We start from the raw sequence: 26,251 nt of genomic DNA on the forward strand, positions 1-26,251 counted from the left end.
GAGGACGCGAGCATCCCCGGGGAGCCGCCGGGAGCCCTGGGAAGTGAGGCGGTCTCAGTAATACATGTTCTTGTCCCACCAGCCTGCAGAGGCAGAAACGGGTAATGAGACACGGACGGCCCACGGAAGCAGGCGAAGAGAGCCTCAGAAATCACACGGCTACTCACTTCCGGGGTAGAGCCTGATGAAGAGCTTCCGCACCTCATCGTACACCCAGATCAGGACGGCGTGCGGCACGGCCACAAACCAGTACTGAGCCCTGGGAGCAGAAGGGAGGGGGTGAGTCCTGGCTCATCCAAAGGGACAGCCCAACCCGGCTAACGGGCAGGGGCTTCCTGTCCGTTTTCCCTGCTCTCCTGGGAAGACAACAGATCCACTGGGCCCCACAACATCGAACTGGAAAGCTCCTCGTTTGTCCTGGACTGTGACATCTGCCTGTGAAGCACCCTGGGGGATGAGGGTGCAGATGGGCTGGCGAGGTCTGGAAAACCACTTCCTCTGGTAGGACACAGCCAGGTCACAGCCTGGGGCTCACAAGCGTGGAACCAGGGCGATCTCTCTCCGAGGACTTTGGGAGAAGAACCCCTGGGAATATCCCCACGTGTTCTTAGGCTGTGACAGCTCGGAACCTGGCTGGCTCTGTCCTCAAGGCTGCTGAAGGGGAGCTCACCTGAGCATGGCGAAACTCAGGGCCGTGACGCTTCCGAGGCCATAGGAGAGCAGCAGCCCGATGACGATCTGCGAGGCGATCCCCACCCAGATGACTTTATTTCTGCAACACACGCAAGAGCAAACAGATTCTGACCTCACCGCTGGAGGCGTCAAGGCCTCGCGCGTTACAGGCACAGCCAGAGCGGGGTCCTGCAACTCACAGCTGAGGGTCACCCTGGCACGGCAGGCGTGGGCAGTACCTGAAGAGACCCTGCTGGAAGATGGAGTTCCTCCGGGTCTTCCTGATGACCAGATCTGCTATTTGCTGGACAAGGATGCCAATGAAGAAAGCCGTGTAGCCGGTCCATTCTAGGTGTCTCCTCTGGTACCGCGTCTGCTCATGGGCAGAGAAGGAAGAGACCGTGAGAGCCGGAGGAAAACTTCCAGGAGGTTTCCGTGCAGTTCTGTATGGATTCACTGTTCCCCACCTCACCAGATTCAGAGCAGACCACCTCCTAGCGTTTGGAAAGAAACACTTTTTCCTTGCACCGGGTGAATGGGGAAAGATGTTAATTTATTTGGCCCACGTGCGGGTGTGGTCGGGTTGGTCAGTCGCCCATAGCAACGGCAAAGCTAATGTACAAAAGTGAGCTCTTGTGGTATAGCTGGGGAGATGAGGCTGCATCCCTCGAACCAGCAAAAGCCAAACCAGTGTCACAAAGGGGCCCCGCGCCCCAGGAACTGAGCGTTCACTGTCTCTGCCTCATCAAGGCCATTCGGGGACACGCAGGTTCCGGGTGAGTCCCGGCAGGGCGGAGGGGAGAGCCAGGCGGACACTGCCAGAGGGCTCTGGTCACTCACCCACTCCTGCCCGTAGCTGTCTTCCAAGTCATTCACGTAGTCCTTTTCCCATTCCACCCGCAGGTTAATGAGAGTGCGGGGCAGGAAGCCCTGCTGCGCGTAGACGGTGAAATACACGAGGAAAGCTCCCAGGGCTTGCATGAGGCCTGAAACAGCGCGAGACGTGGACGCAGCTTCTACGACGGCTGCAGAGAACTGCCCGGTCCCGTCCCAGCTCCTTCCCACGCCCCAACCCACGCCCCAGAGGGAAACCACACTCCCGACTGTGCCTACAGCTCCAGCGAGTTCTCGGGCGGGGTGGGGGGGCCCTCAGCGTACCGATGTGCAGGTAGGAGTACACGGCGAGGGGCATGTTCACCAGTCTGTCCCTCTTCTTATGGCGAGGCTTCCTGTTCATGATGTCACTCTCGGCTTTCTCGTAGGCCAAGGCAACGGAGGGAATCTGGAAGGGGAGAGGAGGTGACGCTCACCCAAGGATGCTCTGCTCTACCCACAGAAGGACGCGGGCTGGGCTGGGTGGGACGACAGCTGGACGGTGCCGGGGGACAGGCACCTGGTCCGCCCAGGCTGCGGGCAGCAGGGGTGCACCGTCTGCACGGAATTTAAGAACAGCAGCTTTGAAAGTCACTGTTCGTAGTACCACCATGTGCTGGCAGTTCCAAACAATGCTGGGTATAAGACACTGTCCCCCACAAGGAGGATTTCTGGTGCCGCTCTCTCCCCTTCTGATGCCACCGGTTCCCAAAGCAATGTGGCACGACAGCGGTTCTGTCCCAGCCCCACCTGGAGCCTGTGCACGACCTCCAGACCGCCCGACTCGGGAGGCCTGGGCTGGGGCCACAGAATCTGCATTTCTTTCTCTGTTTTCCTTTTCTTTACTTAAAGACAATGAAGGTACAACCATTTCCATGATCCCTACCCTGGAAATCTGGGATAATATTTTTTGTTTAGCTGTATTTAATTAAAACTTTTTCTCTTAGAGACAAGGTCTCTCCATGTTGCCCAGGCTGGATTCAAATTCCCATGATCCTCCTGCCTCAGCCTCCAGCGTAGCTGGAACTGCAGGTGCACAGGGCCCAGAATTTGCATTTGTGACAGGTTTCCAGGTGATGCCTGGGCCGTCCTTGGAAAACAGAATGAGCGAATGTAAAGGGCTTGGGAAATGATCTATCAACTGTGGGGACCTCAAGGTGGAGACAGCTCCGATCTCCCTGCACGTAGGGATCAGCTGGGGCCAAACAGAGCCAGAGGGGGAAGGAGGCAGCCCGTGGGCCCTTTCCGGCTGTGGGTTCGGCCAGCTCTCTCCTGCTTTGTCCCTGAGCCCAGAAGCCAGAGCCACAGGGGCAACTTTCACGAGGTTTTCTTTAAATGGATGCATATTGGAAAAGAGGAGGGTTTAGGTGACATTATTACAGGGCAAAGCTTTATAAAGTCTCAGCGGCCACGACTTCTCACTGTGTTCAGGAGGGGGGCATCCACACCCGACTCTGCTACTTCACAAGGGCGGCCGTGGGATTGTCACGGTAGCCACTGGGCCCCCAGCGGCACAGGCACAGTTTGGGTGACAGCTTCACCTTCCCCGGAGAAATAGGAGGCATGTGGGCTGACACTGACCAGTGGCGTATTTTTTTTTCTGGAGGGTAAAGAGTCAGGTCTTGCCGAGCTCTACATGGAGCGAAGCGGTTCTAATCACCAAGCATCTGACAGGTGTCTGTGGTCCTGTGCTTGGAAGTGTGTTCTGTGGCCCGGCAGACCTGGGGCCACCTGGGAGCCTGTCGGAACCGCAGAGCCACAGGCCCCGTCGGGCCAAAGTCTGAGAAGCACCAGCTTAGTCCGTCTCCCGGCCGTTGAGGGAAATGACCCTGCACTTAACCTGCCCCGGGGGGGTCAGCCCAGCGCCGGAGCCACTTACTATGTCCGTGCCCAGGTCGATGAACAGGAGGGTGATGGTGCCGATGGGCAGGGGCAGCCCCACGATGATGTAGATGAGGAAGGGGCAGAGCTCGGCGATGTTCTTGGTCAGGGTGTACGCGATGGTCTTCTTCAGGTTGTCAAAGATCAGGCGGCCTAGGCGAAGACGCGTCTCCTCACGGGACTGGCCGCCACCTCCCAGGCCACCCGGGCCTCGGGAAGACCACCCCTCCGAACCCACTCACCTTCCTCCACCCCCGTGACGATGGACGCGAAGTTGTCGTCCAGCAGGACCATGTCGGCGGCGTTTTTGGCTGCGTCAGAACCCGCGATGCCCATGGCGATGCCAATGTCTGCCTTCTTCAGCGCGGGAGAGTCGTTAACGCCGTCCCCTGTCACGGCGACGACCGCCTCCTGGGGGGACCCGGGGAGGAGACAGAGTGAGGGGGCCCCGGGGTCACGGGTCGGCAAGAGCACCGCGGCCTCCCGCAGCCTCGAGATGAAGGGCCCGTTTCGGGCGAGATGAAGACGGGCGTCTCCGCAGCAGGAACAGGAGCTGGGAACAGCACGTGCTCCCGCGAGAAAAGCCCAGCGGCTGGCAGCGGACAGGGGCATTTTGTATCTGATGTCTGCAGGTGTTTTGTTCTATGTTTACATTGTAAAATCTTTCTCTACTCACGCCTGCCCCGGTGGCAGACGCTTCCCTGTCAGACCCCCGGCTCCCGTGATAAGAGAGCTGGCCCAGCCCTTCGGGGAGCGCGCGGCCACCGGGGCTCTCGGGGACGGGGGCCGCGCACCTGGCAGCGGAGAGGGCAGGTGGCCAGGACGGGCACAGAACTCTGCCTCGACGGGGCGTCCCAGCCCGATCTGAGGCGCGGACCTCAGCACCGCGCCGGCCAGTCCTCGGGGCGCCGCCGCCCACCCACCTGCCTCTGACAGCCCTCCACGATGATCAGCTTCTGCTGCGGGGACGTGCGGGCGAAGACGATTTCCGGGTAGCCGGCCAACAGCTCGTCCAGCTGCTCCGGGCTCATGTCCTTCAGCTCCTGGCCGGTCACGACGGCGGCCTTGGCATCCCTGGGGAGGCCGGAAAGAAACCCAGTGAGGCCCGGGGCCCAACCTTGGGGTGAGACACTGCTCCGGGCAGGACGTGGGCCGGCGCCGCCTTGGCTCTGCCTGGAACCCAACGTCCTCGACAGCTGCGACCCTCGTGAGGTGACAGGGGTTGTGAGTACTGGGGACACGTCAGTCTCCATTTCAAGATAGAAAACAGAGGTAAAAAGAAAAAACAAAAAAGACCATTTCCCGGTGTCCTATAACAATAGGAATGAAAAGCCAATGGCCTTTCCCTTGCCGGCACAGGTGAGAGGTGGCATTTCCCGGAGCCACGCTTTACTTCACAGGTAAAAGTGGGGGTGGGGGGACACTGCCTGCTCCTATGTTTTGGGTCCTAGAATTCCCTTATGCCAAAGCGCAGAGGTAACAATTCTTTGCTGTTGTTTGGTTCCGATTTGCAGAGTCTACTATGTGCGACGAGCTACCTGGGCAGAAGAGTTCACCGAGGTCTTCTCTGAGCACCGGCGTCCTCTGCGCGTGGCAGCAAGGCGCTAGGGCCTGCTGGCCGTGCCGAGCGGACCACGCCACTCCCCCACTGACCCTCCTCCGGCGCTTCCCTCTGCGCTCCGCCACACCCAGCGCCCCGGGCTCCCCCAGCCCAGCAGACCCCCTCGGTTTGGAGACCCCCACACGCCACCTGCCCCAGGGCCTTCACTGGTCTCCTCCCCTGCCAGGAAGGGGCATTTCTCACTCGGCTCCCCTGGGCTAACACTCCACATTTGAGCCTTCAAATCTCGGCTAAAACGCCACAGGTGGGAAACCTGGCAGACCCTTCTCTACATTTTGTAAGTTTCGCGCTTTGTAGGCCTGTTTTTCCTCCTTTCGCTAAATATAGGAATTCTAGCACTTGACTCAAGCTACAGGTCTTCGTACTGCGGGTAAAAACTGTCAAAGAAAGGAAGGAAGGGTGTTTCCTTTCCCCAGACCCCTGCCGAGATGCGATCTCATGGGTCATGAAACTAGAGCTGAAGAAGAGAATACGCCAAAACGTTCGCAAAGACTCCCACTTCACTCGGTGGGGTGACTTGGATCAAAATGTATAATCCGGGCCGGGCGCGGTGGCGCACGCCTGTAATCCTAGCTCTCTGGGGTTCGAGACCAGCCTGAGCAAGAGCGAGACCCTGTCTCTACTAAAATTAGAAAGAAATTAATCGGACAACTAAAAATATATAGAAAAAATTAGCCAGGCATGGTGGTGCATGCCTGTAGTCCCAGCTACTGGGGAGGCTGAGGCAGGAGGATCGCTTGAGCCCAGGAGTTTGAGGTTGCTGTGAGCTACGCTGACGCCACGGCACTCACTCTAGCCAGGGCAACAGAGTGAGACTCTGTCTCAAAAAAAAAAAGAAAAACCAAATGTACAATCCGCTCTTCCCATCTGTGGCCATCGCCAAAGTGGCAGAGCCAGAATGAAGTTCCATCCCGTTGTGACTTCTGACCGAAGAGAGACGGTAACCGGCATCTCAGTGCACCGTCCACATTCACAGGGAGAGCAGGTTTCCCCTCTTCCCACGGAGCGGAGACAGAAGCGCAGTGTTCAGTCCATGCCCACCCAGAGGATGATGAAGGTCAGGTCTGGACACCAGGGAAGTCGTCAGACTGTCAAAGCAGTCACGGTTTCGGGAGGAAACACGTCACCTGCGCTGACTGGTGCTGCGGGGAGGCTGAGGACACAACTGTCCGCGTGGACGTCCACCCAGCAGCGGGATACGGCTAGGCTCAAATAGGACAAAGACCTGAAAGACCCTTGGACAGGAAACCAGATCTCACCGCGTAGGGAAGGAAAAGGGCAAATATTCACATAGGGAAGAAATGACTCAGGAGATGCAAGAGTCGTCCTATAGACGACTTTCTCTAAAAACTGCTAAAATGAAAAAAATGTACAATCCATTATTTTTAGTGAAATGAACAAGCCCCAAAGCTGTTTTCAGAGAGGGATGTTACTTATACGGAAGAGCAGACTTCAGACACTGCCGCGCCCCGAGGCGGGGATCCTGCTGGGTGTCTGACTCGGTAAATTGTGACCTAGCGGCTCTGTGTCCCTAAAGGCCCGTGTGCTCGGGTAAACCACAGCCCTTCACTGGCCTTTCCCTTCCCCCACATGCATGACAGTATAATCCAGCCAACGACATTTCTCTTCACCCTGAGACTTTGGCGTCTTTGACTCATTAAATCCACCCAAGTCCGGGCCAGCTCCGCCCACACCCGCCCCTCGGCCCAGTGTGTCCATGACTCTGACCACGGCACGACCGGTGCTTCTCTATCTCCCCGGCAGACGGGATGTTCCCAAGGGTGGGGACAGTACGTTCCGTTTGCTACTCTAGGTCCAGGTCTAGGAGAGCGCCTGGTGTGCAGCTGACACTCAACTAACAATTGTTGAAAGAATTAATAGGCGAATGAATGGCTAGACAGATGGACTAAGGGATAAACATGATTAAAAGAATTAGGAGAAACAAGGAAAAAAGCTTTCTTGAGGAAGCTTTCATTCTATATACTACCAAATAGGAAAGAAGAGTGTTTACATAGCTACGCATTTTGAAGCCAGCTGAATAGATAAAAACCCAAGATGCTCACCAGGGGCTGCATGAAACCCCAAAGGTTCTTACTATTCCTAATTACACGACTGGACCACGGCCAAGTAATTGCACATAAACCATCTGTTTCAGTTTTTCTTACTCCAAATTGGCATGTATGTTTCCAGATCTACTCCACTGAATTTTGAAATTTTAGACAAGGAATATTAAAGGGTCATTTTTATGACATCAGTATAGCACCTGGCACATATTAGATGCTCAATTAAATTTCGAGTGAACCCATGGATATGTGAATTATAGATCAAACCAGCCTGGCATTGCCTGAGAGGGCATTTGGCAAAAAGGTGATTTGCTCCAAATGGTGCCGCTCTTTAGAGCCAGCAGGGCCGCCCAGGTCAGAGCTAGAGCATCTGCTGGGCTGGTTCCGTGCTCACCGCTTGTTAACTTGCTCCACAGCGATGTTGAGGCGATTGGCGATGTCTTCCACTGTCTCACTGTTGGCCGAAATGATCCCCACGCTCTTGGCGATGGCTTTGGCTGTGATGGGATGATCGCCGGTGACCATGATGACCTAGAGCACAGACAAGAAGGCCCATGGGCACCGAGGACTCGGCCGGCCAAAGTGGGGACAGCTCAGTGTGGCCTCCTCCCCATGGCCTGGGAGGACGCGGTCAGGGATTGCTGTGGTTTGTCACGGCCAGTGCTGAGACCTGAGACACCGTCTTGGGAGGACACGTTAATGCCACGGGGGTTGCTCTTGCTCCTAAGCTGCCTGCGCTTCTTCCTCTGACGTTAGAGAAAGCCCCTCCCCCTGGAAGTCACTTTATCTGCGAAAGGGCCAGTAGATGCCTACTCGGAGCAGCCCCACGTGGCTTCCACAGTCTTGATACTAACGTGGTAACGGAGTCCACGTTTTGGTTTAAATGTCATGAAGATAAATGGATGATGGAGGCTGAACCTCGGAGCTTGTAATAAAGCCTTTCACGATCTGTCACAGTCTAGGGCAAGACAGGGCCGCCGCAGGGAATGGGGAGGCTCTTCCCGCCGCAGTTACCGTTGTGGTTTCTCCACACAGACACCATAATTTGCTTTTACAGGACAGTTACCGACATCTTAGCACAGTGGAAGCAGAGATTTTAAAAGGGGATGATGACATTTACTTGAAGAGACCTAAATACCGACCATGCCCCGTGACCAACATTACTAGGAAGGATTCACCACAGATGGAGACCTTTTCGAGGCAGCGACAAGCTCCCACCTTGATCCCCGCGCTGCGGCATTTGGTGACGGCGTCTGGCACGGTGGACCGAGGGGGGTCGATCATCGACAAGAGCCCCACAAAGCAGAAGTTGGAGGTGGGGAAGTTCATGGCGTCCGTGTCAAACGAGTAGGTTTCTGGAAACTTGTCTGTTGGCAGGTAGAGGTGACAGAAACCTGGAGTGGGACGAATTTGGAAGTTAATGAAACTAGGATGAGAAATGACAAACAGAAAAGTGGGCGGACATGCTGATACACTCTCAGTCCTCTACTATTTTGCTAATGCATTAGAATGTACTGGAATTCTTTACTTCCTTCGATGCTGTAATACAGGATATTTTTTAAGGGAAGACATATTTCATCTGAAAACGATTTACTGTGTGCTCACTAGGTTCCATGTCACGTTGTAGAGCTACAAACACCGTGAGTGCACAGCCTGTACTTCTGGAGAAGTCCCAGCTCCCTGGGGGGCAGAGAGCTAAAGAGATGCAGCGCAGCAAAGGCTGAGCCAGCGGGAGAGTCGGGAGACACGTCCCCAAGGAGGTCGCACGTGAGCTGAGCCTCGAGGGGGCACAGAGGTTTCCAGGCAAGGAAGAAAGGATGGGGTGGGAAGGCCATCTTTGGCAGAGAAAACGGCACATGCTACTACACGAAGTGGGCAAGGAACTGGAGCCATCAGGGCAGTGGTCCGAGGTTCCGTCTTTAATCACGATAAACGCAGGAGAAAGGCCATTAGGACCAGGCCGCACCATCCTTTCCGGAAGACATCAGCCTCTCACGGGCCGAGACAGAAGGGACTCCTGTGTCTGGCGGGAACGCCAAGATCGCATGACCCTCTCATCAGCTTTTACAACACTTTTATCCTCAGTGGCCCGCTGCTTCGCAAATTGCAGCCAAGCAGACTTAGAGAGGCCAAACACGAGGTTCCCGCCGCGACTCTGGTCAGCCGGGGATCCGTCCACCCGGTGCTGAAAAGACTACCTGGCACTGTGGCTATTTGCGGAGAAAGCCTACGACATTGTCATCTCATGTGTGTGCTTCATCTGCTTTAGGGACTCAACTGGCCTGTAGAAATGCACACGCCACAGCGTCCCTCTCTGCTGGCAGGAGCTTTCGTGGCGTTCAACGAGCCTCATCATCCAGCGCACACTCCCGTGTCCCCGCACTCATCACCCCGGTCCTGAACAGGCGCCCTTCCGCCAACCTGGTCCTGGCGACGGGCCGCTGTCCCCGTGATGCCGCCACAGGTACCACCCTGGGCTCCTCGCACCGAGGCTCCCTTTCCAAGGTTCCTTCCCCTCTAATACCGCCCGTCTCCGGTATGGGCACCACTGTTTTCCTAGTTGCTAAATGCGGAGCTTAATCATTTTTAACTTACTACTCTACTGTAACCAGGGCTTAATCTTCCCAGTTCTGCCTCCATCAATCACGTCTCCTGCCCGGACCCCTCCTCCACACGCCCCCTGCCCTAACCAGATGCCTGTCCCCTTCCCCTGAGCGAGGACAGCCACCCCCCAGGGAGCCCCTGGCTCCTCTCCCTGCTGCCACCAGGGCCATCCTCACCCAAGCCTGCGGCTCTGCTGGGTTCACTCTGCCGCAAAGCCCTCGGCCTCCTCCACCGACTGCAGGATGAAGCTCGATTCCTCACCCGCGCTCACGACCTTCCGTCTATCCCTCCAGCCCTGCTTCCCGCAACTGTGCCACCCCATCTGCCCGGCAATCCCTTCTGCCCCTGTGCTTGCTGATGTTGTTCCTTCTGCCCTAGATACTGTCCCCACTGCGCTCCACGTGCTGTCGCTCAAGGCCATAAAGACGTAACTCTTCCACAGTCTTGCCCCCTCCCGCTTCCCTGGACCCCACCCCGCTGGGTGCTGTCACACGGCATCCTCCCCTCTGTGCCCCTCCTGTTCACCATATCCTCCTCTGCGTGCTCCAAGGGATGCCACAGCCACTCTGCCGGATGGCAGGTGGCCCGAGGCGCCTGCCCCGCCTCCTCGCTCACCCAGCACGCGCTCGCCCAGCCCGCCCAGCTCCATGTAGGCCGTGTGGAAGGCCCTGGCCGTGCCCTTGTCCAGCGGCTGCTCCTGGCCGTTGATCATGATGGTGCTGCACTTCTCCAGGATCCGCTCCGGGGCCCCCTTCATCACCGCGAGGAAGCGCTTGTCGCTGGGGTCCTCCGTCTCATGTATGGAGAGCTGGCAGGAAAGAGTTGGGCGTGTCAGGTCCAGGAAGGAGAAAACCCCTCCCAGCTCTCCCCTTGTCCTCAACACGTACAGGGGGAGCAACGACACCCCCGGCGTGCTCTATCCTGTTTATCTTGGTGGCCAAGTAACACGCAGAGATCTGGACTTGGGCCCAGCCCAGGGAGGCACCGAGTCTTTCAGACAGAAACCGGCTGCTTTAGGGAGGCCGGACGTGGCCGTCAGCCCGTGAAATCTTGTGCCTTGAACGAGATCTCCTGGGGTGCCTGGGAGAGCTGGGGGGCTGTCGCCTCTGCATCGCTCCTGCTCCACCCCGTGGGGGCAGCAGTGTCAGACCCGAGCTATGCTGAGCGCAGGCGGGACTCGGCGGCAGGGATCCCGCGCCCGTCTCGGGCCCAGTCTGGTCCTGACGCTGGTGCAGCAGAAGGCGGCAGGGGTGTGAGGAAGGGACAGGCTCACACACAGCCCTTTGGGAGGGCAGCCAGGCCCTCAGTGTCGCAATTTTAACGTGAATGCCTCGACCTAGCAATTCTACTGCTAGATCCAACCTAAGATAATTAGAAAAAATATCAAAAAAAATCTCTATACAAGAATAAAATGACTGACTTTTACATCTGCCAGGGGCTCTTCTGAACACTAAGGAAGAATCTCAGGAAGGTGGAGTGTTCGGGGGGAAAATACGTCATAAAGAGCAACCCTACCATTTGGGGTCTAACGGTTGATTCCAAACCAGTAATTCCTGGACTGTCGGACATGAACGAGACGTAGCAGAGAAGCCCCAGTGGGAGCGGGCAGATAGGGCTGCTGCTGCCGCTGCTGCTTTGATGGCCAAGTAACAATACTAAGGATAAAACCAACCAGCCAAAACCAAAACCAAACCGAACAAAACCCTCCCGTCTATTATCACCATCATTTTCTAAAAGATAAGGCTTTTCACATTTAACGAGTAAGAAAAAGAAACGCTTCTAGGGTGTACGCCATGTGCCGGGCACTGTTCTAGGTGCCGTATACTTGGACTCATTTAATCCTCAAAACCACCCAAAGGCCACAGGCACTACTGTTACCATCAAACCCTTTACAAAGGAGGAGACTGAGGCACAGAGGGTCAGTGACTTGCTCAGGGTCACACACTAATAGTGGCGGAGCCGGGATTTGAACCCGGACGAGCAAGCTCCAGAGTGTCCCTGCCCTTGATCAGGGAGGACACAGAGCATAATCTTTTAAACTAAATATGTTCATCTGTATATAAAACAGTATAAAACATTGTCCTATTTTTCTGATTTGCCATAAACCCTTTTAAATATTTTCGGGGAGCAGTCTGTTTGGGGCCTTGCTGCCCTAAGATCCCTGGGAGCCGCCTTTCTGCTTTCTTTCCTCGAGTGGATGTACGCCAGAGCCGCTCACTTGTGTGTGCAAAATGGCCCTCACGGCACCGAGGGAGCATCTCTGACCTCTCCTGTGGCGCTCACACGGGCCCTCACCCCTCAGGCCCACTGTGCGCCCGCGCCCTGCCCGGCCTGCCCATGCGGCCTCCTGGGACCTGTGGCTCTTCACTTCTCCCCACGGGGAATGCTACTGCCACGGGAGACAGAGCCCAGCGGGGTCCCAAGCCTCGTTCCTGATCAGGCCATCTCCCTGGTCTCTCCCTGGCGCACGTGTGCTCCCCGCCCCGCTGTCCTCCCCACAGTGCACGTCTGCTCCCCACATCGCTGTCCTCCCTGCAGTGCACGCGTGCTCCCCACATCGCTGTCCTCCCCGCAGTGCACGCGTGCTCCCCGCCCCGCTGTCCTCGCCCGTCTGTGGCAGAGCGGTCGTGAGAACGAAGGATTTAACACACGTGGAAACTGGCACTGAGTGGCTACTATTACTACTGGCATTTTAGGACGGTTACCCGCTCCCTTTTGACTTAGGTTTGGAATAAGACGTCTGATTTCCTGGCTTCAGTGTTTTACATCACACATTTTTGTGAGTTGTCCGTTTAGCTGACTGTGATTCCTCGCTGGTTCATTATCCACAAGCACGACATCTGCGACACAGAGTTCTCCAGCCTCAATTCCACCCAAACAAAGATGGGTGCGTAATCCCCAGAGATCTCTCTCCACACGCGCACGCGCGCGCACACACACATGCACACACACACACGCAGTCATCCTATTCTACACTTATACGAAGCCTGCGTCATGGTCCCTGTTTCCAGCCTGCATTCCGGGATTCTACGGGAAATCCCATCTGCATCGGGACCTGGGGCTATAAACCATCACTCACGGTGACACGAGGAGGATGCAGACAGGTGACGTGTCGACCCTGTGATGAGGGGACAGAACTAGGCAGGGAGAGCCACTGTCTTCCTGAGCCGTGGGTGCGAGGGGAATCCCGGCCGCAGCATGTCGGGCAACTGGAAAGCCACGGTGACCGTCTAAGAGACCGTCCACTGGTCTCCACAGAGGGCAGGGCTCGCCCCGCCGCCAGGCCTGGGCTGTCCTGCCTCTGTGTCGTGCTAGAACCGTCATGGACTTTGGAGTCAGACGGGAGAGCTGGGTGTGCCACTCGGGTGCTGTGTGACTGTGGTCCCAGCAACACGTGCTCCGGGCCTGTTTCCTCACCTGGGCACCGGCCTGCCGCACGGATCACCTGAGCCGCCGCGGGCGGGGGCCGGGCCTGACGTGTGCCGGTGTGCATGAGTGTCGGCGCTCCCCCCGCGCCCGCCTCTCCTCATCCTCCAGGATGCGGCTGTGGATCCCCACCTGTGCGGCAGTTACCTGGTGGTGTGGCGGGGGGGTGTGCGTGTGCGTGTATGTGATGTAGACGGATCATTCCTAGGGGCAGCCAGACCCCAAAAAGATCTTTCCCTTTCTTTTTTCCTCCAGCCTACATGAGGAGAAGCACGGGGGCCAGCAGGGGCCAGCTGACCCGGGCGGACCCGATGCCCAGGCCTGTACCCCCAGGGACTGTTTCTGAGGTCAGGAACCACTCAAAGGATGGGGTGGCCAAAGGACACCTGCAGGTAGAAATTCATTCTAGTGCTAACAAAGATCACCAGCTGTCAGGAAAAACTCACCTGAAATTTGTTAGTAGAGTTAAAAGGGATTTCAGCTACTTTGCGGTTTCTTTTTCTAATTTCCATCACATCACCCAAAATGACCTCTGAGAATTTCAAAAGAGCAGTTTCTGAGGCATCTCCAACCACGACTTTCTGCGAATGGAAAGAGATCAACAGATACTTGCAGCGCATAGTCTGGTTCTTTATGACTGTTTCCAGCCACACGCCTTTAGCGCAGGAACCGACTTGCTCCTGGCGGAGCTCGGTGCAGTGGGAGAGACGAGCCCGTCCCAGGACACGCAGGGACCCGTGCGGGACAAAGGCAGGAATGTGAAGCAACGGTGCCACCTGCTGGTACCGCGGAAATTCAAGGCAGCTGGCGCTCTGTGACCGGCGGGGTTTGCACAGACAACAGCAGGGACGAGCTGGGTCTTGATGGGCAGGTGGGAGCCGTGCACAGAGGAGCAGAAAGCCTTCTGGAAACCCGACTGCAGCAGCAGAGCGCAAAGGGCGAGGCTCCTCTGTGAGTGTTCAGAGCACAGGAGGAAACGGAGGGGTGGCGAGGCGTGGAGGCCCTGAGAGGCAGGCTGAGCTCTAGACTCAGGGGCAGAAAAGAGGGAAGCACAGGAAGTTTGGGGGCAAAGTTAGGTAAAGAATAGAGTGGTATTTACTGAAAATTAATGAGATTCCAAGAAGACCCTGTGAGGGATAAACTGGAATTGGGGAGGCCAGTTAAGAGGTTGTTGCAAAGTATTGGTGATAACAGAAATACAGAATTATGTATATTTTGAAGCAAGAATGATAGGACATGGTGACCCAGTAGATGTAAGGAAAGGAGAGAATCAGAGAGGACTTTGGCCCCTTGACAAGTGGAATGGTTATGTCACAGGAAGACAGAAAGTCGGGGATGAGAGAAGGATTTGCAGCCAGCCTAGGTGCAGGAGGAAGCTGGCAAGTGCAGCGTGCTGAGAGGCTTCCAGGCGGCACACAGCTAGTTAGAAGGACCAGAACTTTCTGCATGTCTCGTGCTAGCTGTACAAACTTCACTCAGCTGGAGAGAGTAAACCCAGCACCCATCAGAACAGAGCAAGTGACATCAAATCGGGTGTGATTTAACACACTGACAGCCATGCGAGTTGTATTTAACTAAGGCTAGTTTTGAGCCCGGGGCCTCGTGAAGCAAAAAACCCTGCAGCTGGTTCATGAAATACTTACTTGTTGATGTTTTTATTGTTACAATTAATATTGACAATTTAATTCTAAAACGGTGGTTTGCATTGCATGTAACTCACGCATAGAAAACAATAAAAAATAACAAATTAGAAAGGATCGTTTTGTTTTTTTTTTTTGAGACAGAGTCTCACTGTGTTGCCCAGGCTAGAGTGCCGTGGCGTCATCCCAGCTCACAGCAACCTCAAACTCCTGGGCTCAAGCGATCCTCCTGCCTCAGCCTCCCGAGTAGCTGGGACTACAGGCATGCGCCACCATGCCCAGCTAATTTTTTCTATATATTTTCAGCTGTCCAGCTAATTTCTTTCTATTTTTAGTAGAGACGAGGTCTCGCTCTTGCTCAGGCTGGTTTCGAACTCCTGAGCTCAAACAATCCGCCTGCCTCGGCCTCCCAGAGAGCTAGGATTACAGGCGTGAGCCACCGCGCCCGGCCGGATTGTTTTGTTTTAATGAAACACCATGGCCCTAGGGAAAATTTTTTTTCTTGTGTGGGAGTCAATGTGTTAAGACCCAGCACCCCGCGCCGCAGAAGCATTACCTTCATGATGGGGACACTTTCCTGTCCTGGCTTGAACTCGGCCCGGTTACACAGCGTTATTATCTTGGATAAGGAGGCCCAAGTCCGGGAGCTTTGGTCAAAGACTTGGTCTGGAAGACAGAGCGAGCAGCGGCTGCTGGGGGGGTGGGGGGCCGGCCCGTCATCCACGCGTCGCGGTCTGTCCCACAGCTCTGAGCCCACAGACCTGCATGCGCCCAGCCCAGCCCGGGCGGGAGTCCCGGCCTCAGACCAGACCCAGCGCTCCAGGACACCTACTGGAGTGGTCTTCACTGGTGTCCGCCACGAAGATCTGGTTGTCGAACCACAGATGGGCCACGGTCATCCTGTTCTGGGTCAGAGTCCCGGTCTTGTCGGAGCAGATGATGGAGGTGGACCCCAAGGTCTCCACCGCCTCCAGGTTCTTCACCAGGCAGTTCTTCTTGGCCATCCGCTTGGCGGTCAGCGACAGCGTCACCTGACGGGGCGGGGGAGAGAGAGACAGGGAAGCTTTGGGGAAAGCCTCAATGGGAGCGCAGGCGCCGAGGCACGGAGCTGGCGCAGCTCAGCTGTGGCTGTTTCAGGAGGGAGCTCAACCGGCCTCGCGAGCGAGGTCTGGCTGCCCAGGCCAAGCTGACCTCGTGGCTCATAAGCCTCTGACAGCCCTCTATGCCACAACCCTGTTAAAAAATTAAATATGAGACACTTTTCTTGTCCCTTCATTCCTTAAAGGAGATGATCCCGAGGGGCTCACAGGGCCCACAGCTGGTGTGCGGAGCTGCAGGGAGAGTGAGCCCCGCTCCGCCTGCCCCTGCCTGAACTCACACGAGAGGCCTGGGTCGCCGGGCCCAAGAGGTTGTCTCCAAGACGCGCTTGTTGCTTTGGGGAGCCAAGAAGCACATGTATTTCCCTTTAAGAGCTCTGTATTCTAAAGTTTCTTTTAAACCCCAAGATCTCAAAGGCTTCTTTTGACGCTAATTTCCCCAAATTACTATCTCCTGGAGTCAGAAGAGACCTGGAATTCAAAACTTCTCTTGCCTTTGGTCAGGAGCCACCAGACCAGGGATCATGCAGTTACAAAACCGGGAACTGGAATCCTCCCCTCCTACCCGCGGGCCTCCCCGGCAGAGACTGGGGGGGCTCTTATCTGAGGGCTGGCTAGATGCCTCACACAGGCTCGGGGAGCTGAGTCTGGGGGCAGGGACGGAAAGGGCTGGATTCCTCTGCAGGAGAAGAGGGAGGAATTTTTTTTTTTTGTCTGAGAGAGGGAAGCAAAGTGAGGCAAAAAAATGTAACAATGAGCCTAAATTCCTAAGTTGTAGGAATTGCCAAGGAAACGTGGGGAAGGCATCAGGCTTCTAGAAAAGCTGTAAGTGGTAGAGTCTGTCTTATCCAGATCTTAATGGGGCAGGGTCACATTTGTGGCTTGCAGACAGGTCTGAAAATATAACATTTCCAAGGACAATGGATTCAAACATTACAAATGTCACAATTCCTTTTGACCCTCTCAGAGAGGGTCTATTCAGAATGTTCCCTGGCTGTCCCTGCCGGGAGGGTGTGCTGCCCTGGAGGTGGGAGACCGGGCCTGTGCGCGTGGGACCCTCCCCGCAGAGCAGCTAGGTGTCCACGGGGTCGGCGCAGGCTGCCTGACGGCAAGGACTCACGGTGACAGTGGCCAGCAGGCCCTCGGGCACGTTGGCCACGATGATGCTAATGAGGAAGATGATGGCATCGAGGACGTGGTACTTCATGGACACAGCGATGATGAAAAATAGGATGCCGATGGAGACGGCCACCCCCGCCACGATGTGGACAAAGTGCTCGATCTCAACGGCAATAGGCGTCTTCTCGTTCCCAACTCCCGACGCCAAGGAGGCGATGTGGCCGATGATGGTGCGGTCGCCCGTGCTGATGACCATGCCGGTGGCGGTGCCTGCAGGGGAAGCAGACCTTTCATCCCAGGAGTCCTCAGCTATGGGGGCATCAGGGCCTCCTACAGCCTCCGGGGGCTTGCACGATCGATTGGCCTGTGGCATCCGCCCTTCAACTCCAACGGTCCTTCTGGGACAAGCTTTGTAGCAAGACGTGGCAAAGAGACAAAGACCCGAGGTCTGGGGAAGGGGAAGGCCTGTGGCTGGGCGAGTGGCCCGAGAGGCAGCCGGCCTCACCTTCCAGACAGGTTGTGGAATAGAAGCAGATGTTCTTCGTTTCCAGGGGGTTTTCGTGGGTGAACTCAGAGCAGCGGGACTGGGGCTCAGATTCCCCCGTGAGACACGAATTATCTACCTAGAAGAAATTTTGAAAACGGTTCAAAATTAGGCACCTGCTTCCCTGCCTCTTATGCCGAGGCCAGGAAACACGGCAGAGCGCTCGCCAGCTCCCAGCACGGTCCTCGGGGTGGGCGCCCTGATGCTTACCCTGCACCCCTGAGAAAACAGCACCCTGATATCTGCGGGGATCTGGTCTCCTCCCTTAACCTCCACGATGTCTCCCACCACGAGCTGCTCTGCGGGGATTATCTTCTTCTCGGAATCTCGGATGACGAGGGCTTGCTGCAGAAGAGAACGTGGCGGACACCTCGGCGCCTGGAAGCCTGCCACCTCCTGCCCCACCTGTGCCACACCCAGCCCCAGGACGGGGCAGTGGACCCTCGCTGTCAGAGTGGCAAAAATGAAACTGAAGACTGCTTCACCTGGCCCAAGACTCTAAGGCTATTTCTCCTTGAGCTCACAAAGATGTTCTTGCAACCGGAAAAGGCTGCCGTGGTGCTCCTCTGGCAAAGGGAGCCAGAGGGCCACGTGGGAAGGGAGACAGCGAGAAGCAGCCGCCCTGGCTGGGCACCCGGGTAGAGTACTGGGCCCCGCAGGCTTGAACCGCAACGGGCGCTCTCAGGCTGCGCGGCTCCGCGGGAGTCACCTCCTCCACCCAGAGCCTTTCCCTCAGCAGGCAGCTCTCAGGCCAGGGACAGTGGGGTTGTCCTGCCCTGGCCACTTGACAGGGGTTCCTGGGGGACAGGGGACACTGGGTTCCCCACTGAGAGCATTTTGGGGCAACATGCCCTGGGATCAGGAATGGTAGCAAAAACGGTTGCAGACAATCACAGATGGGCCTCCTCGGCTGCCAGGGAACCGATTCCCCGAATTCTACAGGTCCCTCCCGGAGCCCCCGCCCCCGCGATGACTGTCCCCGAATGCTGAGAGCAGGCACAGATGTCATGCAATGACGGGCGTTTTCCTGGATCGAGCCTCATGCGGTGTCCTCCGCCCCTGTGAGGACTGGGGGTTCAGAGAGCGGAGGTGGCCTGCCCACGCTTCCTCACCCGCGACTCACCTGCGGGATCATCTTACTGAAGCTGGCCATGATGTTGGTGCTTTTTGCCTCTTGGTAATAAGCAAAGACCCCCGTTAAAATGACGACCAGGATGAGTACGGAGCCCAAGTACACCTGGGTGGGGAGAAGGGCGCGAGGCAGAGGAACGGGGATCAGGAACGAGCTGGGGCCGGGGCTGGAGCTCTCCGTGGGGGACGAGACACGGGCAGTCGTGTCCTGGCGTGATTTACAGGCCACAGATCCCGACCTGCTCACTGCACGACGCGCTGATTTGCAGGGAGTTTCCAGAGCTGTGCAGGCACCCCCACAGCCCGGCCTCGGGGCTGCCCGTCCCTCCGGCAGACCCCTGCGGCCCCCGGGTCACTCCCTGCTCCCGTCCAGCCCCACCGACCCACCGCTGCCTCTGGCGGCTTCCCCCGGCCTCCTGTGGCCCGTTCAGGTCTCCCCAGGCACAGGCGCTCTCCGTGTTAAAGGGAGACACTAGCTCTGAGCACACGGAGCCCAGAAATACTTCCCATGGAGGTGGCTTTTTCCCCTTAGGAACTGGAGGGGTTTTGTGTCTCTCTGTCTCTCTCAAATTCATGCTCGCACTGCCTCTGGGACACCCGAAAGTCAGACACCACTGCCGTTTTGTAGCTGGGAAAACTGCTGGTTATCCCACACCCACGCGGCCACTGATCTCTGGTAGAATTCCGCTTCCAGCCCCCTGCTGTGCCCACAAGGCCTGACTCCACGGCCCTGTCCTGCCCTGGTACCAACTCAGCAAGCAGGAGGGGACGCTGGGGCCTTACGTTGTCTAGGGATGCGGAGGTGTTGCTGGAGTACAGAATCCCGTAGGCGACGTAGCACAGGAAGGCTCCTATCCACAGGAGGATGGAGAAGCCCCCCACCATCTGCTTGAGGAACTTAATAATCTCCGACGTCCGCTTGGGAGGGCTGAGGGCGTTGGGCCCGTCCCGAGCCAGCAGCTCGGCAGCTCTGGAGCTGGAGAGGCCCTGAGAAAGCCAAGCAAAAGCAGACACGGACAGCACGGGTTAGACATTCCTCCTCCCTCGGGAGCTGGGCTTCCTATTTTTGTAGCTTGTGGTTAGGTGGTTACTAGGTCATAAAATATGAAATGTCTGATTTCCAATCAAAAGTGTAGTTTATTATATCGCAAACAAAAAAGAGTACAATTAATCGAAGTATGTGCCTAAACTATCGACACAGTGTTGCCATCTTAATGGTGGTTTGTTTATGCCAGCAGCAGGGAAGCCTGGAGAGCGAGTAGTGATGAAACCACGAAAGGCATTTTCCACAGCTTGTTGAGAATTGAGTATTTTGAGTATTTTGAGTATTGAGTATCCACCAAGAAGTGGTCCAAAGCGCCTGGAAGAAGTGGTAGGCAGTTGGTGCAAGGTCTGGTGGATACGGTGGATGACAGAGTTTCCAAGTTCAGCTTCTGTAGCATGAGCAGCGCTGTTTGTGTGACATGTGGTGGAGTGATGTCTTGCAAGAGGATTGGCCTGTCTCTGTTGACCAGTCTCGGCTGCTTAATCGCAAGCATCCTCATCATTTCATCTAATCCGTTGCAGCAGACATCCGCTGTAATGGACTGACCAGGTTTCATGAAGCTGTAGTGGAGAATACCAGTGCTGGACCATTTGATGAATATTCAGTTTTGGACTGTATTTCGGCACTTCGTCTTTATCCAACCATTGTGCCGAATGTTACAATTGTCAAAAAGAATCCATTTTCATCACATGTAACAATATGGTGTAAAAATGATTCTCCTGTGTGTCGTGACTGCAAAGAAGGCAAGCTTCGAGACGATTTCTCTTCAATTCATGCAGAATTCATCTATCCAGCTTCTTCACCTTGCTGATTTGTTTCAAATGGTCCAATATTGTTGGAATAGTAACATCAAACCTTGCTGCTAGTTCACACATAGGTTGAGATGGATTCGCTTCCAGTACAGCTTTCAGCTCATCATGATCCACCTTGGTCTCAGGTCGCCCACGTGGCTCATTTTCAAGATTAAAATCACCAGAATGGAGTTTCTCAAAGCATCGATGTACTGTGCGTTCATTAGCCACATCCTTCCTAAATACTTCGTTGATATTTCTAGATGTGTGCACAGCCCTGGTTCCAAGACGGAACTCATATTCAAAACCAACACAAATTTTCGAATTTTGGTTTCACAAAAATTGCTCTTAAAAAAATTCTGAAAGATAATCACAAGCCAAACGGTGTGTTTGAGGAATGGGGATGCACCTTCACAATAAAATAAAACAAGAAGTGTCAAAGTCGCCGGGCGCGGTGGCTCACGCCTGTAATCCCAGCACTCTGGGAGGCCGAGGCGGGCGGATTGTTTGAGCTCAGGAGTTCGAGACCAGCCTGAGCAAGAGCGAGACCCCATCTCTACCAAAAATAGAAAGAAATTAATCGGACAACTAAAAATATATAGAAAAAATTAGCCAGGCATGGTGGCGCATGCCTGTAGTCCCAGCTACTCAGGAGGCTGAGGCAGGAGGATCGCTTGAGCCCAGGAGTTTGAGGTTGCTGTGAGCTAGGCTGACGCCACGGCACTCTAGCCCGGGCAACACAGTGAGACTCTGTCTCAAAAAAAAAAAAAAAAAAGTGTCAAAGTGAAATGTCAGAGATGTCAACTGCCGAACTTAGTACTTAAGGCAATCAGACATTTCATACTTGATAACCTAAAACTGTGCCCACAGAAGGTCTTGGGGAATGTGGACGATGCCTCATTTTTTTGAGGGAATATTTAACGGCAGCCAGGCAGTACTCCATATATTTACTCATTTATCGTTCAGAATAAACCTCGGAGGAAGGAGCCATTATCATCCTCATTGGCACATGTGGAGTTTGAGGCGTTAAGAGGTTACACAGCCTGCCCAGGCCGCCTGGCGGGGACGTGGCAGCGCCAGGGCCAACAGAGGGACGGCTCGGGCCACCGCTCTGCGCTCTGCGGAGGAACTGGAGTTTCTCAGAGATTTACCCAGCGACAGGAGTAACTCGGCGGAGGAGGATTTGAAACAGAGACGCTGCTCACCAGGGTTGAGGACAGCGCAGTGACCCTCCAGGAAATATGAACTATTCTGGAACCTCTGTGTAGCGAGCATGTGGGCGCATCTTTCATCCTTACGTCTGGTGCTTTTCTGCAGATCCGCCCTAACTTCTTGTTCATCTTAGCAGGCCTAAGTCCCACCCAAGCCCTGAGGCCCCCCTGAGCCGCCCCTTCCCTGGCGGGCCTGCACCGGCTCCACAGGGAGGCTCCGGCCTGAGCAACCCTGCGCCCTCGCGGGGCTTCCCCAGGAACCAGCCTTCCCGGAGAAAGTCTGGCCGGAATCCGCTGTTCTCCCAGCGCACCGGTCCAGCTTCCCGCGGGCCCCCCCCACCCCCGGCAGGATGGAGTGCGTATGACGACGCGTCCCTGAACATCTGCGTCTCCTACGCAGCAGCCTCCTCCTTAGGGCCAGGGTCGCCTGTCCTCCTTTGTCCCTGTCACCAGTGGGAACCACAGAGCAGCTGTTGCTGTGGACCTGGGCAGACTTGAGCCTCCAGCACCCAGACGCAGATGACTGCGGTCTCCGAGCTGCTGCTGTCAGCCGCTCACACTAATGGCACCCTCTCCTCCTCCACAGCCTTCTCCTCCGCCACAGCCAGGGTCTTGTCCCCCAACCCCCGTCCCCTGCTGACTCACCGTAATGATGTCGGTACCGTATTTCCTTTCCAATTCCTTGTTGCTGAGTTTGTGGTCATCCTGTAGTTCATGAAAGGAAGAACAGAGTGAATGAGATAATTCCAAAAGACTCCAACCCCAAGCTTCGGCCAGCCCACGGAAGCTGGGAGTGGTGGCTCTGAGGAAGGGCGGGCGCCAGGAGGTGTCGGGGAAGGAGAGAAAGAGCTCCTCATGCCAGGCATCTGTGCAGAGGGAAGGCACTGCCGGGGCACAGCCTCGTCCTGCTGGGTCGCCACCACCCTGAGTTCAGACTGCACTTGCCACCTACCGCCCAGAAACCGTCTTTAGATTTTACGGACAAAGCGATGCCCCTCACTTCAGTCCCAGCACGCGCATCCTCTAGGCCCTCGCACGCTGGATGTTTCATTCGAGCCTCAGCTCCGGGGCTGGCTGGCCGTGGTGGGCAAAGCCAAATCAGACCCAATTCCTATGTTTGGACAACTCCTCCTCCCTCCCTGGCTGGTCTCTGGCAGACAGGAGCATGCCTTCCCTTATGTGAGTACGTGAAACTCAGGGAGTTCCCGGGCTAGAGAAACCCTGCAGATTAAAACCTGCCAAATGAACAAATACCAGCATGGCCCACACGTGTTAATTTTGCCAAAGAATCATTAGACTGAAACGGGATTTCTCAGCCTTGGCACTACCCACATTTTGGGCCAATAATTCTTTGTCATAGGGTCTCAACCCACTAGGTGCCACTCACTAGCACCCTCCCCTGAGTTTGATAACGATAATTGTTTCCAGACATTGCTAAATGTCCCCGGGGCGGGGGTGGGGGATCCTCCCCTGTTCTCCCTTTGAGAACCACGGGGCTAAAGGGCTAGAAGCCTGTCACTGTGGAAGAAAACCCAGGAGTAATTCTTCCTACCTGCACCCCGTAGAAAACCCAGGACTCAGAATTCTTTAAGCCCTGCTTGTCTGAAACAAAGATTTACACTCTGGTGCCCAAACCATCGTTTCCTAAGTATATGCAAGAAAAAGTTCCATGTTGCAATAAAAGATTAGACCTTGCAGTAAAGGATAGTTCATTACTATTATTGTTACTTTGCTTCTAGCCCTTTGGCTGGGTTCTGCTTTGCTCGTTCGTCGTATTCCACATCAATCGAACGTGGCACTGCCAGCGATCCGGACTGAGGCACAGCTCCACACAGAGCATAGCACGGGGTGCTAAGTTCCGGGCAGACACAAGCCGTGGGTGGCTAGGGCCACTGTTTGCAGGGATAGGCCTCAGGCTTAAAGGGCTGTATCTTGAGGCAGAGGACCTTGCCTGTCCCTTCTGCCTGGGCTTGGGGATGAGCAGATAAGGGAGGCGGCGGTGGGTGTCTGGGTGCCCCCTGCTGGCCAGCACTGAAATAGCACAGGGCAGCACTGGCTGCTGGGACTTTGTCGTTGCCGGTTTATTCAAAGGCGGAGGATACTTCATTTGCCAGGGGGCTATAATTTGCCAAGAGGTTGGGATTCAAAAGTAACTACGCTGTCCCAAATTATAGGACTCCTGCAGGAAGGTTGACAAAAAAAGGGGAAGAAAGCTGTTCCTTTCTCAGCAAGGGAGCAGGGGAACACTTGGCTGATACTACGGAAATTATTTCCTACATTACACATCTTTGCAAAGTGCTCCAAGAAGGGAAATTGTCATCATAATCAACAGGCATACGGGGGAATGGATATATATATTCATGGCATGATAGCGATCTCAAGGAAGACTAGATACGTCTTCAATCTTAAACGCCAGAGATACACAGGAAATAATGACTATCTGGCACTGTGCTAAGCCTTTCCTGCTTTATCTCACGTAACCCTCTTAACAACCCCAGGAGCTAGGCCCCCTTTTTAAGTCCTATATTTCAAAATAGGAAACTGAACTTTGGCCACATTGGGATTTGAATTCAGATCAGTCCAATTTCAGTGCTGTACTCTTAAATGTCTATCAGCCCAGGTATGACCGCATGGCCAGAGGCAGGCTGCTAAATTAGCAAGCTCTCCAGGAAAGATAAATAAAAAGCTCTGGTTTGTAGCGTTTGCTGATTTCTCACCAGAACTGAATTCCAAGCTGCCAACTGGATGTCAGTCAGAGTGCCACGTTCCTGAATACCTGAGCGGCTCTCCAGCCCAAATGAGCTGTGGCTGTCAGCCCAGCGCTGCAATCTCAGGGCTTTGAAGTGTGCAGCGGACCGCAGGGGCAGTCTAGCCACGCTCCGCTCAGCGTTCCTGAGATGAATCTGTCACATTGCAGATCCAAGGCCGCTCTTTATTAAAGCATCTGCTTAATAACTCCGAAGTTCTTCCTCAACAATAATAATGATATTGCACTTCCTTAAAGCACCTGAATTACAAAATCCTCGTCTCGTTTCTTCCCTTCACAGATCTCTGCAAACTATTTACTTCCCATTTTACTTGAAGAAAATGGAGCTTGGGGCAGTGAGGTCATTCGCTCCCCGTTTCAGCTCAGTCAGTGGAGAAGTGGGAGAGGCTTCGATTGACCCTAAGGTCCTCTGAGCCCAGGTCCCACAGTGTCGCCACCGGAACTCTTCTTTTTCATGGGGTTTCTCGCCTGAAAGCTAGCACGGTCTAGCAGCTTCGCTTTCCCTCCCGGGAAGTTCGGCTCAGATAGTTTTACTCCTCAACTAAAAACTGGCAAGAGGCTGTTGAATGCACTGAGGCAGCTGGGAAGGAGAGTGCGGGCCATGCCTGTGGGACCTGCACGCGGAGACTTCTCTGGGTCTACCTGGGACTGCCCGAGACCAGAATGCGGGAGGCCTGCAGAGGCCCTGACCTCTGGGCAGATCCTATCACACCACCTTTTTTTTTTTAAACAAGGAAACAACTCTCTAGGGGATTTCAAATCCTGGAGACCGATTTTTCTTTTGCAAGAGGCCGGTTCTCGGGGCAAGCTGTTAGGGGGAAGGGCAGTCGCCAGTGCGACCGCTTGGGCTCAGGCTACTGACCAGGTCGAGTTCTTTCTTAAACTCCTCTTTCTGATGATGCTTGTTGAGGTCCAGGCATTTGTTCTTCAGGCCCCTGTACTTCTCCTTGCCGTCCCCCTCGTCTGTTTTCTCGATGTCTTTCGTTCCATCGAGTTCCACAGAGTAAATTTCTAGTGTTTTCTGAAAGAGAAGCAGAGGTGCAATACGGGCCCTCAGTGGGTTTTGGGAGGAGGAGCTGAGCGCACCCCCGGGGGGACCTGCGTGGGGGAAGGCGCCCCCTCCTCCCCTTGCGTCCCTGCTCTGGAAGACTCTCCCCCGCTCCGCGCGGGCCTTGGTCCCGTGTGGAGGGGAGGCTGGGTGGGCAGGGTCTGCCAGCATCTCCTCGGCGTGACGCTGTCTGGCAGGGGGGCGGTTACCACCCCCGACTCGGGACAGATCCTCCAGGGAGCTGCAGGCCTTCCCCGGTACCTCGTTCCCCCAGGACGCAGCAGCTGCGAGTCCCGTCTCGGGGGAGGAGGAGCCCACCGAGCTCAGGGCCCTCAGTCCCGAGCAGGAGGGGCTTCCCGAGGGCTTCTCAGACCACAGGCAGCCGCGCACCCCGGGCCGCACCAGCCTCGAATTGAACCGGAGCCCGCAGGTGCAGCGGAGCCGGTCCAGGACCCCTGGGGCCCCTCCAGGCAGCCAGCGCTGGAGCGGCGCACGGGCGCTGGCGGCTGCGGGGAGAGGCCCCGCCGGGGCCAGCGGGAACCCGGAGTACCGGCGGCCCCCTTGCCCGGGCCGTGGCATTCGTCCTTCTCGCCCTTCCCTCGCTCGCTGCCCGCGCACCCCCGTCCCGGGCCCTCGGTCCCCGCGTGGCGTCCTCGGCGCTGCACGGGCGCGGGGGCTGCACGCACCTGGCGCATGCTGCGGGCGGGCGGGCGCGGGG

At 55.8% G+C, this 26,251-nt stretch overlaps 1 protein-coding gene across 1 annotated transcript; it reads right to left on the reverse strand.

Moving 5' to 3' along the window:
* Positions 1–54: 54 nt before the first annotated feature.
* ATP12A (ATPase, H+/K+ transporting, nongastric, alpha polypeptide) lies at positions 55–25,543 on the reverse strand. The gene is made up of 22 exons (XM_012641691.1): positions 25,348–25,543; positions 22,364–22,423; positions 19,455–19,658; positions 18,664–18,777; positions 17,751–17,885; positions 17,502–17,619; positions 16,998–17,266; positions 15,613–15,811; positions 15,337–15,446; positions 13,587–13,721; positions 10,330–10,522; positions 8,329–8,504; positions 7,505–7,641; positions 4,350–4,500; positions 3,669–3,837; positions 3,425–3,579; positions 1,831–1,954; positions 1,513–1,658; positions 912–1,045; positions 671–772; positions 168–259; positions 55–83 (listed from the first exon to the last, which is right to left on the reverse strand). The coding sequence occupies exons 3-22, from the start codon at positions 19,554–19,556 to the stop codon at positions 55–57; spliced, it is 2,790 nt and encodes a 929-aa protein (XP_012497145.1). The 5' UTR covers positions 19,557–19,658; positions 22,364–22,423; positions 25,348–25,543.
* Positions 25,544–26,251: the final 708 nt, after the last annotated feature.

The sequence above is a fragment of the Propithecus coquereli genome, unplaced genomic scaffold (assembly GCF_000956105.1).
Source record: "Propithecus coquereli isolate 6110/MARCELLA unplaced genomic scaffold, Pcoq_1.0 Scaffold168, whole genome shotgun sequence".
NCBI classification, from domain to species: domain Eukaryota; kingdom Metazoa; phylum Chordata; class Mammalia; order Primates; family Indriidae; genus Propithecus; species Propithecus coquereli.

Coding starts and splice junctions, on each gene's coding strand:
- ATP12A (XM_012641691.1), bottom strand. CDS start 19,556: ATGGTGGGGGGCTTCTCCATCCTCCTGTGGATAGGAGCCTTCCTGTGC. Junction 1,955..3,424: donor TCGACCTGGGCACGGACATA/GTAAGTGGCTCC, acceptor CTCCCCTTCCAG/ATTCCCTCCGTTGCCTTGGC. Junction 1,046..1,512: donor ACAGCTACGGGCAGGAGTGG/GTGAGTGACCAG, acceptor GCCCATGAGCAG/ACGCGGTACCAGAGGAGACA.